The sequence below is a fragment of the Saimiri boliviensis genome, chromosome 9 (genome assembly GCF_048565385.1).
Source record: "Saimiri boliviensis isolate mSaiBol1 chromosome 9, mSaiBol1.pri, whole genome shotgun sequence".
Lineage (NCBI taxonomy): Eukaryota > Metazoa > Chordata > Mammalia > Primates > Cebidae > Saimiri > Saimiri boliviensis.
The window spans coordinates 98,638,768-98,658,236 of NC_133457.1; the positions used below are offsets into that span (position 1 = coordinate 98,638,768).

General features: G+C 50.6%; 2 protein-coding genes across 4 annotated transcripts in view; one reads left to right on the plus strand and one right to left on the minus strand.

Annotated features, from left to right (window-relative positions):
• The first annotated feature begins 10,328 nt into the window (after positions 1 to 10,328).
• On the plus strand, positions 10,329 to 12,038 carry MAP1LC3A (microtubule associated protein 1 light chain 3 alpha). Of its 2 annotated transcripts, XM_010342684.3 has the most exons (5): positions 10,329 to 10,603; positions 10,927 to 10,982; positions 11,071 to 11,177; positions 11,459 to 11,628; positions 11,885 to 12,038. In XM_010342684.3, the coding sequence occupies exons 1-4, from the start codon at positions 10,564 to 10,566 to the stop codon at positions 11,619 to 11,621; spliced, it is 366 nt and encodes a 121-aa protein (XP_010340986.1). In that variant the 5' UTR covers positions 10,329 to 10,563; the 3' UTR covers positions 11,622 to 11,628; positions 11,885 to 12,038. The 2 variants fall into 2 exon arrangements, with proteins under 2 accessions (XP_010340986.1, XP_003932092.1); XM_003932043.4 differs by having other exon boundaries at positions 11,459 to 12,038.
• Positions 12,039 to 12,189: 151 nt separating this feature from the next.
• Positions 12,190 to 19,469, minus strand: part of PIGU (phosphatidylinositol glycan anchor biosynthesis class U) — a 120,818-nt gene continuing 113,538 nt past the window's right edge. For both annotated transcript variants that reach the window (XM_010342683.2, XM_003932040.4), the window contains one exon: positions 12,190 to 12,553. In XM_010342683.2, the coding sequence (XP_010340985.1) occupies positions 12,440 to 12,553 (114 nt within the window). In that variant the 3' untranslated portion in view covers positions 12,190 to 12,439. The remainder of the gene's footprint in view (positions 12,554 to 19,469) is intronic.

Genomic DNA, 19,469 nt, shown 5'->3' on the forward strand with positions numbered 1-19,469 from the left:
GTCTAGAGAGGAGATGCGCCTTCTAGATGGCCAGTGACACGTAGAGATGACTGTGCGGAAGGGGAGGGGGTGTCACTTATTCAAAGAGTATTTACTGAGCATCTGGCATGTGCTACACCCTACGTCTTAGGATATAGCAGGAACCAAGGATATGAAAAACTTCATCCTTAAAGGGCTTGCATTTTAGTGAGAAGGGAAAACATTTTATAATAAGCATCAAATGTGAAACCATAATGGGATACCACTACACACCCACCAACATGGCAAAAACATGACCACCACCAAATGCTGGCAAGGAGGCAGGACACCTGGAACTCCTGTATGTCACTGAAGGGGGTGCAAAGTGGAACAGCCCCGGGGGAGAGGTCTGGTAACTCCTTAAAAACACACCTGCCCCCAAAGCCAGCGATTCCACTGCTATTTGTCCAAGTGAAACAAAAGAACATGTCCACACAAAGACTGTTAACAGCTATGTTCAAAGCAGTTTTATTCACAATCACCAAAAACTGGAAACAGCCCAGGCATCCATCAATAGAAAAACAAACTGTACATCCCTCCATGGGAACCTACTTGAGAGTTTAAAGAAATGGCCTACTCAAGCACAGTGGTGCACACTTGTAATCCCAGCACTTTGGGAGGCCAAGGCGGGTGGATCACGAGATCAGGAGTTTGAGACCAGCCTGGCCAACATAGTGAAACCCTGTCTCTACTAAAAATTAAAAAAAAAAATTAGCTGGGCACGGTGGCATGCTCCTGTAATCCCAGCTACTTGGGAGGCTGAGGCAGAAGAATCCCTTGAACCTGAAGGTGGAGGTTACAGTGAGCTAAGATTGTGCCACTGTACTCCAGCCTGGGTGACAGTGAGATTCCATCACAAAAGAAAAAAGAAAAAAAGAAATGGCCTACTGATATCTGCAACAACATGGGTAAGCCTCAAAAACCTTATGTTTAATCAAACCAGAGACATAAGAATACATGCTGTGTGATTTCATCTAAAAGAATTTCTAGGCCGGGCGCGGTGGCTCAAGCCTGTAATCCCAGCACTTTGGGAGGCCGAGGCAGGTGGATCACAAGGTCAAAGAGATCGAGACCATCCCGGTCAACATGGTGAAACCCCGTCTCTACTAAAAATACAAAAAATTAGCTGGGCATGGTGGTGCGTGCCTGTAATCCCAGCTACTCAGGAGGCTGAGGCAGGAGAATTGCCTGAACCCAGGAGGCGGAGGTTGCGGTGAGCAGAGATCGCGCCATTGCACTCCAGCCTGGGTAACAAGAGCGAAACTCCGTCTCAAGAAAAAAAAAAATTTCTAGCTGGGCGTGGTGGTTCACATCTATAATCTAAGCACTTTGGAGGCTAAGGCGGGCAAATCACTTGAGGTCGGGAGTTCAAGACCAGCCTGACCAACATGGTGAAACCCTGTCTTAAAAAAAAAAAAAGTTTCTAGACCAGGCCAGCATATGGTGAAAAATGGGAATGGTGCCTGCCTCCGTGGAGAGTGCAGGTAGACTGGGGAGGCCCAGGGAAGAACCTTCCAAGGGGAAGGTTGTGTTTTTTTTTTTGGAGTCGGAATCTTGCTGTGTTGCCCAGGCTGGAGTGCAGGGGTGAGATTCGACTTACTGCAACCTCTGCCTCTGGGGTTCAAGCCACTCTCCTGCCTCAGCCTCCCAAGTACCTGGGATTACAGGAGCCTGCTGCCATACCCAGCTAATTTTTTTATTTTTAGTAGAGTCGGGGTTTCACCATGTTGGCCAGGCTGGTCCGGAACTCCTGAGCTCAGGTGGTCTGCTAACCTTGGCCTCCCAAAGTGTTGGGATTACAGGTGTGAGCCACCTTGCCCGGCCATGTTCTCTATCTTGAAAGGAGTTTGGGTCACATTGGTGCGTGTACTTCTCAGACTCACCGAAGAGTACACTTGACACCTATGCATTTCACTGTATGTGAATTTTACCCCAAAAGAAAAAAAAGAAACCAAATACTGACATGAATGTGAAAGGCTGAGGAGAATGTGAACAGACGTCTGCAACTACTCTGAAATTCAACAAAAAGGGAAGGTGGACAGAGATGTGATAAAGCAGATGGACCCAGCTGTTTTTGTTTGTTTGAGATGGAATCTCGCTGTTGCCCAGGGTGGAGTGCAGTGGTACAATCTCAGCTAACTGAAATCTCCACTCCTGGGTTCAACTGATTCTCCTGCCTCAGCCTCCCGAGTGGCTGGGATTACAATGAGTGCCATCATGCCCAGCTAATTTTTGTATTTTTAGTAGAGATGGGGTTTTGCCAGGTTGGCATGGCTGGCCTCAAGCTCCTGACCTCAGGCGAGCCCCCGCCTTGGCCTCCCACAGTGCTGAGATTACAGGCATGAGCCACTGAGCCCAGCTGAGCCAACTGTTAATGGCAGAATGTAACTGGGTATAAGGGGGACCATTATTTCAAGTGTTCGAACACTTTCATAATAAAATGCCCAGAGAAATTATATAGCATATTGGAAGGCCTCCCTGAGAGGACACTTAAACCAAAACTCAAGGTGAGGGTGAGGGACACAGAGATCCCAGGGGAGGATGTCCCAGGAAATGACCCTGGGGCAGGAGCCTGCCAGGGATTCCTGTAGTAGTCAGGAGGCCGGAGGAGTAGCTGGGAGCCAGATCCCACAGCCTCCTGGGCCACCATCAGCACCTGGCTCTTTTTCTAAGAGGGTCATGTGGCGACAAGAGAGCTATGGTCACTGTCCTGAGAGCAGATAAAGGAGGCAAAGCCAGGGCAGGAAAAACGGCAAGGAGACAATAGCATCAGTTCTGCAAGATGTAGTGGGGGCTGTGGACCTAGTGGCAGAGGCAGCGGCGGTGAGCTGTGGTCAGATTCTGGAAAATCTTGAAGGTAAAACTGACAGGATTTGAGGATGGATTGGGAGTAGAGCAGGAGTGGTGGAAGAGGGTGGTAAAGGAAAGGAAGGAATTAAGAATGACTCTGAGCCGGGCGCGGTGGCTCACACCTCTAATCCCAGCACTTTGGGAGGCTGAGGCGGGTGGATCATGAGGTCAAGAGATTGAGACCATCCCGGTCAACATGGTGAAACCCTGCCTCTACTAAAAATACAAACAAATTAGCTGGGCATGGTAGCGTGGGAGGCTGAGGCAGGAGAATTGCTTGAACCCAGGAGGCAGAGGTTGCGGTGAGCTGAGATCACGCCAGTGCACACTCCAGACTGGGTAACAAGAATGAAACTCTGTCTCAAAAAAAAAAAAAAAAAAAAAAAACTGAGGAAGCCAGGTGGAGTGGCTCACACCTGTAATCCCAGCACTTTGGGAGCCTCAGGTGGGCAGATCACCTGAGGTCAGGAGTTTGAGACCAGCCTGGCCAACATGGTGAAACCCTGTCTCTACTAAAAATCCAAAAATTAGCCAGGTGAGGTGGCACACACCTGTAATCCCAGTTACTCGGGAGGCTGAGGTAGGAAAATCACTTGAACCCAGGATGCGGAGGTTGCAGTAAGCTGTGATCGCACCACTGCATTTCCTGCTTGGGAGAGCGAAACTCCGTCTCAAAAATGACTGAGGTTTTTGGCCTGAAAAAGGGAGACAAACAATTATAGCTGGAGCCCATTTTAGGGGAAGACAATAGGCTTGCTGTACACAGGTCAAGTTTGAGATGTCTGTTTTTCATTCAAGCAGACACAGGAAGTAGAAGCCAGGCCACTGGATTCAGGGGCAATGGGGCAGGGGAGGGACTGGAGATCCAGTAGGCCCTGCTGACTGTAGGCAGGGCAAAGATCAGAGCTTGGGACTTGGGGTGCTCCTCCTCCACCCTGGCCTCAACTCAGGGCTGGGTCTGACAAAAGACAGGTGTAATCACATCCCAGGGCCATGGCTGACTCAGTTTTTTGGCTGCTTTCGATTGGTCTGGTCACATTGAAACTTCTGTGGCACTGTGTGTGTGAAGTTTGTCCAGTTTGACACACAGCTCTGGATCAAGACTTGGCAAACTAAGGCCCTTGGCAAAGTCTGTCTGTTTTAGCAAATAAAGTTTTATCCAGATGCAGCCAAACCCATTCGGGTTGGCTAAGGCCACTATAATAGAACCAAGTGGTCGCTGAAGACCGCATGGCCTGCAAAGCTTAAAATATTTACCATCCGGCTCTTAAAGGGCAGTGCTCACTGACTCCTCTCCATCTTTCATGAAATAGCGTGTGGTTCTGTTACAGGAACACACAGCAAGCTACTGAATAAGACATTTAGGTGGTTCCCAACTGTTTGCTATTATGAAAATGTTACAATAAACATTCTTACCCATGTTTCCCTGGGCTCCTGGGTGTGCACACAGTAGAATTCCTGGTCTGTAGGAAGGACATGGGCATCTTCATTTGGGTCAATTGTGCCAAATTGCTGTCCAGTGTCGCTGAGGTGACTTACACTCCCAGCAGCAGTGGAAAGAGCCCATCGATGCACATTCCTCTGAACTTATTACCTAGCAGGTGTCCTCAGACGTCATTAGTTACCAGTCTTTCACTGAGTGTAGATTCTCCTGGATTTCCTAGCTAGGAATGATAGATTTGCTCCTTTTTTTGTCTTGGTGCTCTGGACACCATACAATATTGAATTGTGTTTACAGGATATTTGTTCCTGGCTTTAAAAAGAATATTTCATGTTTCATCATATAGTATGGTGTTTTACCTTTAAGTACATGCTTACTGTAGGTTGGGTTTCTTTTTTTTTTTTTTGAGACGGAGTTTCGCTCGTTACCCAGGATGGAGTACAATGGCGTGATCTCGGCTCACCGCAACCTCCGCCTCCTGGGTTCAGGCAATTCTCCTGCCTCAGCCTCCTGAGTAGCTGGGATTACAGGCACGCGCCACCATGCCCAGCTAATTTTTTGTATTTTTAGTAGAGATGGGGTTTCACCAGGTTGACCGGGATGGTCTCGATCTCTTGACCTTGTGTTCTGCCTGCCTTGGCCTCCCAAAGTGCTGGGATTACAGGCATCAGCCACCGTGCCCCACCTGTTTTTTTGTTGTTTTTGAGACAGGGTCTTGCTCTGTCACCCAGGCTGGAGTGCAGTGACACAATCTCAGCTCACTACAACCTCCACCTCCCTGGTTCAAGTGATTCTCATGCCTCAGCCTCCCAAGTAGCTGGGATTACAGGCATGTGCCACCATACCCAGCTAATTTTTTTGTATTTCTTGTAGAGACGGAGTTTCACCATGTTGCCCAGGCTGGTCTACAACTCCTGGGCTCAACTGATCCACCTGCCTTGGCCTCCCAAAGTGCTGTGATTACAGGTGTGAGCCACCACACCTGGCCTAGTTCCCCTCCCCACCCCCCAGTGTTTTTTGTTGTTTTTCTGAGATAAGGCCTCACTCTGTCACTCAAATGATCCTCCCACTTCAGCTTCCCAAGCAGTTGGGACTATAGGTACATGCCACCAAAGCCAGCTAATTTTCTTCTATTTTTTTGAGACAGAGTCTTACTCTTATCACGTAGGCTGGAGTGCAATGGCATGATTGTGGCTCACTCCAACATCTGCCTCCAGGATTCAAGCAATCCTTGTGCCTCGGCCTCCCAAGTAGCTGAAATTACAGGCACACACCACCACGCCTAGCTAACTTGTATTTTTAGTAGAGAGGGGGTTTCACCATGTTGGCCAGGCTGGTCTCAAACTCCTGACCTCAAGTGATCCACCTGCCTTGGCCTCCCAAAGTGCTGGGATTACAGGCATGAACCACTGAGCCTGGCCTAATTTTCTGATTTTCCTAGAGATGGGGTCTCACTATGTGGTCCAGGCTGGTCTCAACCTTCTGGGCTCAAGTGATTCTCCAACCTGGGCCTCCCAAAATACTGGGATTACACTATTACTCCTTTTTAAATTTCTTTGACACTCTGCTCATTGATTTTCTATATTGTCTAAGTAATAAATCTATGTAATAAGGCTATAAATCAGATTTTTTTTTTTTTTTTTTTTTTTTTTTTTTTTTTTTTTAAGAAATGGGTCTTATTTTGTCACCCAGGTTGGAATGCAGAGGTGCATTCACAGCTCACTGCAGCCTTGAACTCTTGGGCTCAAGCAATTCTCCAGTCCAGGCCTTTGGTGGTTTGGTTTATTAGTTACTCAAAGAGGTCTTATGTCTCACACTAAGATGGAGAACTTGGCAATTTCTCCTTGTGTTCTTAATCTATTTTCAGCACCCTTCTCCCCTTTTATTGAGACGGAAAAAAAAATTTGATTTTTTATTTTTTAAAGAAATCGGTCTTATTTAGTCACCCAGGTAGGAATACAGAGGTGCATTCACAGCTCACTGCACCCCTGAATTCTTGGGCTCAAGCAATTCTCCAGTCTGGGCCTCCCAAAGTGCTGGGATTTCAGGTATGTCACCCAGGCTGGAGGGTAGCGGCACAATCTCGACTCATTGCAACCTCCACATAGCAGGTTCAAGCAATTCTCCTGCCTCAGCCACCTAAGCAGCTGGGATGACAGGCGTGCACCACCACATCCAGCTAATTTTTGTATTTTTAGTAGAGACAGGGTTTTGCCATGTTGGCCAGGCTGGTCTTGAACTCCTGGCCTCAAGTTATCTGCCCACCTCAGTCTCCCAAAGTCCTAGGATTACAGACATGAGTCACCGTGCCTGGACTATTTTCAGCCTTAAAAAAAAAAGAAACCCTGGAACATAGAAGTTCAAACCTTTTCTATCTTCATAGAGTTCCTCCTTTCATTTCCTGGTGATCCTCTTTATCCCCCGTGTCTTCTGCCTGAAAGCCTATTTTGTCTGAGTTTTCTAAAGGTACATCTTTTGGTTAGTCTTTCTCTAGCATACCTTTTTCCATCTTAACTTTTTTTAATTTTTTTTTTTTTCTTTTTGAGACGGAGTTACACTCTTGTTACCCAGGCTGGAGTGCAATGGCGCAATCTCGGCTCACTGCAACCTCCACCTCCTGGGTTCAGGCAATTCTCCTGCCTCAGCCTCCTGAGTAGCTGGGATTACAGGCACGCACCACCATGCCCAGCTAATGTTTTGTATTTTTAGTAGAGACGGGGTTTCACCATGTTGACCAGGATGGTCTTGATCTCTTGACCTTGTGATCCACCCGCCTCGGCCTCCCAAAGTGCTGGGATTACAGGCTTGAGCCACCGCGCCCGGCCTTTTTTAATTTTTAATTTAATTTTTGATACTGAGTCTTGCTCTGTTGCCCAGGCTGCAATGCAGTGGCACGATCTTGGCTCACTGCAGCCTCTACCTCCAGGGTTCAAGCGATTCTTCTGCCTCAGCCTCCTGAGTAGCTGGGATTATAGGTGTGAACCACCATGCCTGTCTTAATTTTTGTATTTTTAGTAGAGACGAGGTTTCACCATATTGGTCAGGCTGGTCTCCAACTCCTGACCTAGTGATCAGCCTGCCTCGACCTCCCAAAGTGCTGGGATTACAAGCGTGAGCCACCACACCCAGCCTCCATCTTTTTACTTTTGGTGCCCTTAGTCTTCTTGTAAACAGCATAGAGCTGCATTTTATTTTTTCTTGGCCCATCTGGTAATCTGTGTTTTGAAAGGTGAAGGTAAACCACATTTTCTGCCTCTGGTTTTGTACCATGTATTTTTATTATTATTATTTTTTTTTGAAAAAGAATAAAGAGGAAGAAAGAGAAAGAGGAAGAGAGAGAGAGGATGGGGGTATTGCTTTATTGCCCGGGCTAGAATGCAATCTAAATATGGGTATGCCTATAATTGTCCTTAATAATGGAGATATAAAAGAAAATGAGGGAAGAGAATAACAAGGAGCCAACCAAGATTTCATTTAAACTTCTAAGTTGATATGATGTGGTACTGATAAGAGTGTATATTTTGTATATTTAAAGTGGAGAGTTCTATAAATGTTAATTACATTTACTTGTTCCAGATCTGAGTTCAAGTCCTGGATATCGTTGTTAATTTTCTGTTTCACTGATTTGTCTAATATTAATGTTGAAGTCTCCCACTATTATTATTTGGGAGTCTAAGTCTCTTTATAAGTCTTGTATGTCTGCGTATTCCTGTATTGGGTGCGTATATATTTAGGATCTTTAGCTCTTCTTGCTGTTGCATTGATCCTTTTATCATTATATAATGTCCTTTTTTGCTTCTTTTGATCTTTGTTGCTTAATTGTAACTTCTGCTTTTTATTTATTTTAGCTCTCTGGTTGGTTGGTAAATCCTTCTCCATCCCTTGTTTTGAGTCTTTGTGTATCCTTGAATGTGAGATGGGTCTGGATGCAGCATACTGATGGGTTTTAGCTTTTTTTTTTTTTTTTTGAGACGGAGTTTCGCTCTTGTTACCCAGGCTGGAGTGCAATGGCGCAATCTCGGCTCACCGCAACCTCCGCCTCCTGGGTTCAGGCAATTCTCCTGCCTCAGCCTCCTGAGTAGCTGGGATTACAGGCACGTGCCACCACGCCCAGCTAATTTTTGTATTTTTAGTAGAGACGGGGTTTCACCATGTTGACCAGGATGGTCTTGATCTTTTGACCTCGTGATCCACCCGCCTCGGCCTCCCAAAGTGCTGGGATTACAGGCTTGAGCCACCGCGCCCGGCTGTTATTAGTTTTAATACCTATCACTACCCTTTTCTCTGCATTGGCAGTTACAGTTCCGTTTCTACTCTTTTTTTTTTTTTTTTTTTTTTTTTAAAGATGGGATTTCACCATGATGGCCAGGTTGGTCTTGAACTCCTGACCTCAGGTGATCCACCCACCTTGGCCTCCCAAAGTGCTAGGATTACAGGTGTGAGCCACCGCGCCCGGCCTCCGTTTCTACTCTTTTGGTGATCCCTCTTAAATATCTGAAATACTCACCTAACTTTACAAAGCCAGACAATCCTCAGTTTCTTTACCCACCTCTCAAACAAATCTAACTTCCTAGAACACCTTAACTCTGCCCTCTCAGTCTTCCAAGTTCTTGTGTCTCATACATCTCGTTTCTGTAGCCCACAAATCAATCATTATTATTCATGTTGCATATTAAATGCTTATTTAGATTTACTCGCGTTTACCAATTTGCTCACCATTTTTCCATCTAATTTCTTCCTTTTGGGTTCCATGTCCTTGTTACTGAAGTACATTCTTTAAAAATTATTTCAGCGGCCGTGCACAGTGGCTCACGCCTGTAACCTAGCACTTTGGGAGGCCGAGGCGGATGGATCACGAGGTCAGGAGATCAAAACTATCCTGGCCAATATGGTGAAACCCCGTCTCTACTAAAAATACAAAATTAGCTGGGTGTGGTGTCACGCACCTGTAGTCCTAGCTACTCAGGAGGCTGAGGCAGGACAAATCGCTCGAACCCGGGAAGTGGAGGTTGCAGTGAGCTGAGATCGCGCCATTGCACTCCAGCCTGGGCAACAGAACGAGACTCCGTCCCACTCCCCCCCAAAAAATAATTTCAGCAATGGTCTTTTGTGTAAACTCTTTGTCACAACATATCTTTACTTCTCCTTAACTCTTAAATCATGGATCAAAACTCGTTGACAGCATTTTTTCCTTCAGGGTGTAAAGTTACATTTTACTCTAGCTTCTATGTTTGCTGCTGAGAAGTCCGTTATTGGTGTAATTTTTAAAATCCATCATCCTTGGTCGCTTTTGAAAATCGCGTAGTCTTTGGAGTTCTGCAAATTCACTAGCGTGTCCAGATGTTCATCTCCGGTGTGTGCATTCTACTCTGGATTTTAAGAATCACTTCTGGCAGCTCTCCTTCGGGAACTGCCTCTGCAGGTCTTTCAGTGCTCGCCTCTGGAGCTCTGCTCCGGCCTGTGACATCTCCCGGCATTGCCATCCATGGCTTTTTCCTTTTTACTCTCCATCACCTGTCTCTGGTGAGCTGCTCCCGATTAGCCTTCGGGTTCACGAATTCTCTTCTGCTGTCCTACACCTCATCCTCTGAGACCTGAATTTCCATGGCTCTACTTGTCAATTCTATAATTCCTTTTCAAACCTGGGCCGCCTTTTGTAATGTCTTGCTTGATCCTGTGTCTGACTGTGCCTCCTGCACCTTCTCCCGTCTTCTCTTCTCCTAAGCCCCTTGAAGGCGCCGGCCTTTGGCTCCGGGTATTTCCCACGGTGCCCAGAATCGCGTCAGGCCTGGCACAGACTCGGTGAGGGCGGGAAGCGGTGCCGCGGGGCTGCAGCCTGGCCCGCCCATTCCCTCAGCCCATGGCAGCCCCGCCGCCCTTCAGGCCTCACCTGAGTTTCGCGCGCACCGGGAGAGGCTCCTGGGCCGGTCATGACGTCACAGGACCGTGACGCGCCCGGGAGCCCCGCCCCTCGCGTCCCCAGCCGGGGACCCAGGCTCTCTGCGCCGTGACGTCATGAGCCCGGGCGGGCAGGTTGTGCGTCGGCCCAATGGGAGCAGTGCGCCGGCCTCCCCTTTAAGGAATGTTGTGACCTGACGTCACCGAGCGAGTTACCTCCCGCAGCCGCCGCCGCCGCGCTCAGCGCGAGCCCCGGAGCCCTTGAGCGTGAGGCACGGAGCCCCCGGAGCCCCCAAACCGCAGCCACATCCCCACGTCCCAGAGCCCCGGCCTGCGCGCCCAACCGGGCCCGCGCGATGCCCTCAGACCGGCCTTTCAAGCAGCGGCGGAGCTTCGGTGAGGCCCCGCGGGCAAGCTGTGAGCTCGGAGCAGGGGTACCCGGGGGCCCGGCCGACCCCGACTACCGCAGGTGACGTCAGCCCTGTGACGTCAGGCTCCAGCCGGACCCTCGGGCTGGGAGGCTGACTTCAGCCTGGCCGGGGGCCACCCACCTCCCCACCACGATAGGTGCTAGGGGCTATGGGGCCTGACGGCCCCGGGGGCGGAGGCTGGAGCTGGGGCGGGGCTGGGGGCCGCCCCTTGGGGACAGGCGGGGCGGAGACACAGGGAGGACCTGGGCCGGGCCCGGCCCGGCCTCAAGGTCCGAACGCCATCCGCAGCCGACCGCTGTAAGGAGGTACAGCAGATCCGCGACCAGCACCCCAGCAAGATCCCGGTGAGTCCCGCGCCCCCAGCCCTGCCCTGCCCTGGCCGCGTCTCGCGTACTCCCGACACGAACCCCTGCCCGCCTGCCCCGCTCCCAGGTGATCATCGAGCGCTACAAGGGTGAGAAGCAGCTGCCCGTCCTGGACAAGACCAAGTTCCTGGTCCCGGACCATGTCAACATGAGCGAGTTGGTCAAGATCATCCGGTGCGTGGGCAGCCGCCGCCAGGAGGCAGCTTGGGTCGGGCGGGGAGCCTGGTTCCCGCCGAGGCGGGTGGGAGTGGGTTCAGGAGTAATGGGACTGGGCGGTGGGCCCCTGTTCTGGGGCAGCTGGAAAGGTCAAGGTCGGGGCTGCAGTTGGAGTCAAGTCAGAGGTGAGAGCTGGGGTGAGGATGGATGCGAAAGGCTGGGAATCATTCTGGGGGTCAGGGCTGTGCCTGCCCTGCAGCCAAGTCCCTCACAGCCGCACACCCTCCCGCCCACCTCAGGCGCCGCCTGCAGCTGAACCCCACTCAGGCCTTCTTCCTGCTGGTGAACCAGCACAGCATGGTGAGCGTGTCCACGCCCATCGCGGACATCTACGAGCAGGAGAAAGACGAGGACGGCTTCCTCTACATGGTCTACGCCTCCCAGGAAACCTTCGGCTTCTGAGCCAGCAGTAGGGGGGGGGGTCGGCCTGGGAGTGGGGGGGAGCCCGGTCAGGCCCTGCCCAGAGAACCCCTGGTTCCTGAACTGAGCTGCCTCTGCTTAGGGTGGGCTGGGCAGGGATGTGGACCCCTAGTCAGAGGGTACCAACCCACCTACTCTGCCCCTGGGTGGTTTTGTTAGGGTTGCCCCTTTGGGTGCTGGCTGGGATGGGGGAGGGTGGAGAGCATCCCCCAGCACCTCTGCTGTGTGGTTCATCTTTTTTTTAGGCCCCTGCCTGCCCCTCACCCACCCGAGGCTCTGCCCACCACCTGGACCTGCCCACCCCTGAAAGACTGGCCCCCCACCCTCCGTCTCCACATGGTGTATGGATCTGTGGTCATTGTCCCTCTGCAGAATAAAGATTGCTCAGGCCTGCCTGGCCCTGTGCCTCCAGCTGCTTGCTTGGGAGTGAGGAGGGTGCTGGTGGGGTTGTCCGCACCATCCCTGGGCTCTGGCACACCGGTGTGTAGTATTCCAGAACATTACTAGGGGCCACCCCCTCTATGAGTGCAATGCAGATGTGGGCCCAGGGTAGGCTTCGTAACAAAAAACATTTATTAAGTAACCACAACCTAACAAGCCCTGCTCACCTGCCTTTTCCAGAGCTCCCAGTTCCTCCCCAGAGGCCTTGCAGTCAGCCATGGGTCCCTTTTGGTACCAGAGACTTGTGACCCTGGACTTGAACCTCTTCTGCCCAAGGACTTTCCTGCTGGCAACTCTGGCTGGAGGGCCTGGCCCAGCTTCCCGCCCCTGAGGTCCACGCAGCCCTGTGCCAGCCAGGCCTACTTGAGCACAAGCATGGCCTCCGTGCCGTCCTTGGCAGTCAAATAGAGGCCGTGTGTGAGGTAGTACTCCCGCCGCAGGAAGGCATAGAAGTAATCAGAGATGAGCAGGATCTGGGGAGAGAGAGAGAGGATGTGAGGTGCTGCAGGGTACCACCCCCTGAACCCAGGACCCCTGAGTGGCTGGCAGGTGATGGGAGACAGAGCCCCTGCCTGGCCCTGAATCAACAATCACTGGAGAGGCCCTGCCCAGGGCCCCACCTTAGGGCCCGTACTTGACCTCTCAGAAGCTGCCCAGACTCCCCCTGCTCCCACCCATGGTCTACACCTCCACCCTAAGCTCTGGCCTCGAATGCCAGCCTGGTGTCTGTGCAACCAGAGGCCTGTGCCCCCTCTGACAGGCACTTCCACCCCAACTAGGTCCACATCAAACTCCTTACCTTTCCCCTGTCAAACCCACTTCTCCCACTGGGCATCCATGCTCCCATCTTCCATCCAGGCGCCCAGGCCACAAAATTGCCTGACACTTCTCTCATACATCAAGCCACCATGACCTGTCAATTCTACCTCCTAAACTCAAATGCACCCTTTCGATACATCCCCACAGTCACTACTCTAGACAGAGCCACTGTCATCTAAACAACAAAGCTTGGTCCCTGGGCTCCCTCCTCTCAAACTCACGCCCACCCCATTCTCCTTGGCAGCCAGAGGGAGCTTTTCAAAACCCACATCTGATCATGTTACTTCCAGCCTTCAAATCCTCCAAAGGCTTTCCATCCCTTAGGGCAAAGCTCAAACTCCCTGGCACTCTGAGACCTTGCCCAGGTCCCTGCCCACCCTCTCCCGCCTCCACCTAATCCCGCTGCAGGATCTTTACTGTTTCTTCTGCCTGGAATGTTCTCTCCCCGTTCATCTAGTTGACAGCTGCTTACCCTTCAGGTCTCAGGAGGATCACTTGCCCCCCCCACCCCCAGATTAGGTCTTAGCTCTATTAATCTCTACTCAGTAACACAGACTCATCCAAAGTGCAATTTTCCATTCAGTTGACAGCCTGACTGTGCCTCCTCCCCTGGCCCAGGGCCTCCATCAGGGCAGAGTCTTTGAGTGGTTCTGTCACTATGGTATCTCTGTGCCCAGCTCAGTTTGTCCCATTTTGGGCCATACACAGAATCAAAGGGGGCCTAGGAGCTCAGCTCCACTGTCTCTTCAAGGATGATTTGCTAAGGGCCCTACACACCAGACCTGGAGTCTACAATCCCAGTCAGCCCAAGCTGCTCAAGACCTCTGGTATCTGAAGCAGGGTGGACAGGGCCCAGCCCCAGAGAAGGATGAGGGGATGGGGCTCACATTGCAAACACCACAGCTTTCAGGCACCTGGAGGCCTCTCAGAGGATTGACACCAACCACCTCTTGGCACAGATGGGGAGAATGAGGCAGAGAACCCTTGGCTATGGTCTTGGGGCAAGACAGAGGTTGAGCTAAGCCTGGGATCTAGACCTCCAGACCCCAGCACCCTGTCCTGGGCAGCTTCTCACTCACCTAAAGGTAACACAACAGCAGCTAAGGAGAGATCACAGGCACCTGGAGGACTTCAGGAAGGTGTCCTGTCACCAGCAGCTCTGATGGCCTCAGGACAAGTACCTGCCGTTCTGTTATCACAGAAGCCCATCTGGAAGGTTTAACAATCCTCATCTTAAACAGATGGGGAAACTGAGGCTCAAGGGGTTCAATGGTTGGCCTAAGGCCAACCTGGAGCACTGGACCAATGGCCATGGACCCAGCAAGCTGGTCCACACCTGGGGCCCAGTTCACTGATGGGCATGAGATTGGCCACAGTGTCAGCAAAGCAGACAAGAGCTCAGGCAGCCCCTGAGGTCCTGCCCCCAGCTGTCCAGCTGGCAGCTCCAGGCTGGCACATTGGGGGGCAGCAATCACAGCAAAGGCTGACATCCTACCCTGCGGCCCTTCTCACCCACGCCTGAGATGCCATCTGGGCAGGAGGAGCCTGAAGCAGGGGCTGAGCTCAGAGGCTGATCCCTGAACCAGGTCAGATGAGGGACAGGTGAAGTCACATCCACAACCAATCAAAATGAGGCAACTCCATGTCACACAACAATCATCTGGACAAGAAGTAGAAAGAAAAATATTAGGTTATTAGGTTGGACCACACGAAACTGCCATGTTTGCAGATTTAAAAAATGGTTGAATGCTGGCAATTTGATATGATCCAACCTAATATAAAATGGAAAAAGGTACACATAGAAGAGTAAGCATTGTTGTTGAAGTACCAGAAGAAATAATGGTAAGATTTTAGGTAGCTCTTCTTTTCCCCTATAAGCCTTTACTTTGTAAGCTACATACATGTATTCTGTTGATAAAAAACAAAACTTCGGCCGGGCACAGTGGCTCATGACTGTAATCCCAGAACTTTGGGAGGCTGAGGCAGGCAGGAGTTCAAGACTAGTCTGACCAACATGGAGAAACCCCATCTCTACTAAAAATACAAAATTAGGACGGGCACGGTGGTTCACACCTGTGATCCCAGCACTTTGGGAGGCTGAGGCAGGCGGATCACAAGGTCAAGAGACGGAGACCATCCCAGCCAACATGGTGAAAACCCATCTCTACTAAAAATACAAAAATTAGCTGGGTGTGGTGGCGTGCACCTATAGTCCCAGCTACTCAGGAGGCTGAAGCAGGAGAATCACTTGAACCTGGAAGGCGGAGGTGGTGGTGAGCCAAGATTGTGCCACTGCACTCAAGCCTGGGCAACAAGAGTGAAACTCTGTCTCCAAAAAAAAAAAGTAAAACTTCAATTAAAAACAAATCAGCCAATAAAGGAATGAATCAATAAATCAATGGGGGTGGGGGAAAGAGATAAATCTTCCTTCCAGAAGAATTTCAAACATTGTGGGCAGATATGCTCCCCTTCCACAGAAGGAGCTTAATTCTTGTCCACTCCACATCCCCTAAGCCCAGGGTGGTCTAGACTTGGTCACTCACTTCCTGCCGAGGAGCAGGGAAAGGGAAAAGAGTAACTTTACAGTGGAGAAACCTGGCCATCACTATCTTAACCATGTGTTGGAGGTTAACATTGGCATGAAATCACATGGCTAGCATGTACCCCATCAGATGTGAGGAGAAGGGCACTTCGCCTGGAGTATTCTTTCTAAAAACCCACAACCTCAGGATAATCCTAAGAAAAGTATCAGACAAACCTAAACTCGGGGATAGTCTACAAGATGCCTGGCCAGTGCTCCTCAACTGTCAAGGTCATGACAAGTCAGGAAAGACTAAGACGCAAAGCAGAGGAAATTGAGAAGAAGTGACGAATGTAACGTGGACCCTTGGATGGAGTCCTGGCACAGAAAGAGGATGTGAGTGGAAATACAGCAAATCCAAATCAAGTCTAGTGTTTCAGACTAATAGTAACACATCAGTTTCTTAGTTTTGACAAACACATCATGGTAACATAAAATGTTAACAACTTAGGCAACTGGATGGGGGCTTACAGGAGCTCTGTTCTATCTCTGCAACTTTTCTGTAAATCTAAAGTGATTCTAAAATGATAAGTTTATTTTTAAAAAGCAATTAACTAGATGGGAATGGTTGCTTGTGCTGGTAATCCCAGCTACTCAGGAAGCTGAGGCAAGGGGATTGCTTAAGCCCAGAAGGTTGAGACCAACCTGGGCAACATAGCAAAACCCCATCTCTTATTTTATTTTTTGGGATGGAGTCTCACTCTGTCACCAGGCTGGAGTGCAGTGGTGATCTCGGCTCACTGCAACCTGTCTCCCGGGTTCAAGCGATTCTCCTGCCTCAGCCGTCCGAGTAGCTGGGACTACAGGCACACGCCACCATGCCTAGCTAATATATTTTTTTTTTTTTGTATTTTTAATAGAGATGGGGTTTCACCTTGTTGGCCAGGATGGTCTTGATCTCTTGACTTTGTGATTTGCCCGCCTTGGCCTCCCAAAGTGCTGGGATTACAGGCGTAAGCCACTGTGCCCAGCTGACCCCATCTCTTAAAACAGGAAAAAAATTAACAGCATGGCCGGGCGCGGTGGCTCAAGCCTGTAATCCCAGCACTTTGGGAGGCCGAGGCATGTGGATCACGAGGTCAAGAGATCGAGACCATCCTGGTCAACATGGTGAAACCCTGTCTCTACTAAAAATACAAAAAATTAGCTGGGCATGGTGGTGCGTGCCTGTAATTCCAGCTACTCAGGAGGCTGAGGCAGGAGAATTGCCGGAACCCAAGAGGCGGAGGTTGCGGTGAGCCGAGATCGCGCCATTGCACTCCAGCCTGGGTAACAAGAGCGAAACTCCGTCTCAAAAAAAAAAAAAAAAAATTAACAGCAATGAACTATTGTTATATGTAACAAACTCAAAACATTTTGCTGAGTGAAAGACGGCTTTGACAAATGTACAAATAAGATTTGCAGTTTTCCCTGAAATTTTACATAAGAAAAATATAAATAAATATTGAACTCTAGTTAATGATAAACATGCTGAAATATTTAGCAGGAAATGTACTGATGTCCGCATTTCAATTTGAAATACACTAAAAAAATTAGATGGACTGAGGGACAGACGCTGTGATGGAAAAAGTACAGGAGGATATGAATGGTGGACTCCTGGTGGTGGGTATGTATATGGGTGTCCAGGGCTAAGACTGTGAACTGTGCTGTGTGTGTGGAAATCTACAGGATACATGGGGTGGCAGGAAGAGCCCTGTGAGTGGCTTGGGCACACAGCCCTGAGTGTCATCAGTCCTGAGTGGGCACCTTGCCTCCAAGGAGAGGACACCAGGCTGGCCCAGAGGCCTGGCCTTTTCAGAGGGAAGCCTATAGCCAGGACAAGCTCTTCTGACCTTGGGGCTTTCCATCTGGGTCATGAGGAGCAGGGATTTCCCAGAGGCCCTAAGATGCAGCCAACACAGCAGCTGCAGACCCAGAGCCCGTTTGCTCAGTCTGGACACGGGCAAGTTGGGCAAGGGGGTATGGAATTTGCATGGGTGAGTCAGTGGCTGTGTGATGTTGTTAAGTCTCTTCCCATCTCCTGGGCTGCATGTTCCTCAGCTGTAAAATGACAGTAATAAGCTGTAGCTTGTTACCAACAATGCTGGCTCCTCTAGTCTCTGTGCCAGTTAGGGACCCCAGAACATGCCTGTCCCTCTGTACCCTCAGGTCTCTGGGTACTACCCAATGTGGCTGAAATACTGCTTTGCCAATCCCCCTCTCAGACTTGCCCACTTCTCATCCTGCAGCCATTTCCTGCTGGGAAGCCCCCCTTATTCTCTCTGGACACACATGTGCACTCAGACACACAGACGCACACATATACATGCACGCTCACATGCTCAGAAGCTCCCTGGCTCTCCATGCCCCGTAGGGCAGCACTACAGTTCCCACTTATCCCTCAGGGGCTCATCTCCTGCCAGGAGTCCTCTCTACCACTGCACTCAGTTAAGTGGACCCTGAAGTGAAGCCACTGCCCACTGGCCTCCCAACTAAATAGGGCTGCGTTTGCTCCAGCTCTACGGCCCCAGACCCTGCACAGGGTCAGCTCTGAGTCGTCTGCTGGTCTTCACCCTCTCAGCGCTGCCCCCAGGGACGGTTCAGTCCACATTTCTCTCCGTGGCAGCCATGAGGGCTCCAGGGCTACCTCCCCTGGGGCCATGATGAAGAGCTCATGGGGCAGCTAGCTGATAAAGGGGTGACCAGGGACAGACAGGGCTAATCAGAACATGCTCCAGTGCAGGGCAGGACGCAGAGACTGGGAAATGAACGTCTTCTGAGTGTCAGCCCTTGGCCAGGCCCTTTAACAACAACAAAAAAAACATTGTCCCTTTCCAACACCCCAGGGTAGGGCTGACAATCCCCACATAGAGAAGGGAAGCTCAGGGGTCATGGGCCCTGAAAAACGTTGCATGGTAGGAAGTGAAGGGCTATGGGCCAATCCTACCTGTCAGAGGCCCAACCCTGAGTTCTTCCACAACCTCCCAGGGTCTGTACCCATATGAACTGAGTCCTACTCCATGCCGGGCCTGTGCTGACACCTCAGGTACTTTGACACCCTGCGGAGGCTGCTCTCCCCAGTTCACAGCTGTCACTCAACGGAGAGATTGACTTTTTGGGGAAAAGCCAGTAGAGATCGTTAATCCAGTGTGTCTTGAAACTGCTGGGCTCAAGAGAGCACCCTTGGCTACCACCAGGGCTGCAGCTTCCTAGAGAAGGAGGTGCTATCACCCAGGTGTGTCCTGGTTCCCCAGACCTCCTGCTGATGTTGACAACACTGACATTTGACAGTCAGCCCGCACTGGGGGTAATGTATGTGGCCATCATAGTTGGCAAAGTGCAGCAGCCTCTGCCCACCTGCCTGGGATCCAGGAAGCTGGGAGGCAGAGGAGGCTGGCGGCTGACTGTGGAGCTGGACAGGGCGCTTTGACATAACCCAGCAACCTACATGCCAGAGCGGACGCTATGTGGGAGGAAACAGCAGAGGAGAAAGCTCCCACCTCCAACTCTGAAGATGCAAAGTAACAAGTGACATCACTGCGCCTCAGTCTCAGGGTCTGTGAGGTCACAAGGTGAGACTGAGGATGGGGCTACAAGTAACTGTCTTTTAGGTGGCACTTTTGAATTCACAAAAGCTTTCCCACATTCAGTCCTCATAACTACCCTACCAGTTTGAGAAAAATGAGGCAACCGCCACCTCCCCCAGATTTCAGCAGCCTCCTCCCTGATGCCCTTGATGCCAGGCTCACACCGTTCACCTCTGCTCTTCCTGGCACAGTCAGGTTTTCAGAGCATGGATCTGATCACATTTGTCCTCAGCTGAAAGCCAAAGGCTCAGTCTGGATCTCTGCATAAGAGGCCTGTGAAGGCCATGTGGTCTGACCACTGCTGTCTGAATTGGCCTCATTCCCTCTCAAGTGGTTCAGCCAGTCCCACCAAGCTCCCAGCAGCAGTGTTCCTCCCTCGCTCCCTCCTTCCTCTTCTCTCTCTCTGTCTCTCCTTCCTTCACC

What these genes read in the sequence shown, in the direction of transcription:
- MAP1LC3A (XM_003932043.4), top strand. Translation starts at nt 10,564, where the DNA reads ATGCCCTCAGACCGGCCTTTCAAGCAGCGGCGGAGCTTCG. An exon ending in CAAGCAGCGGCGGAGCTTCG is followed by an intron (nt 10,604 to 10,926) that starts GTGAGGCCCCGC and finishes CGCCATCCGCAG; the next exon opens with CCGACCGCTGTAAGGAGGTA. An exon ending in GAGTTGGTCAAGATCATCCG is followed by an intron (nt 11,178 to 11,458) that starts GTGCGTGGGCAG and finishes CGCCCACCTCAG; the next exon opens with GCGCCGCCTGCAGCTGAACC.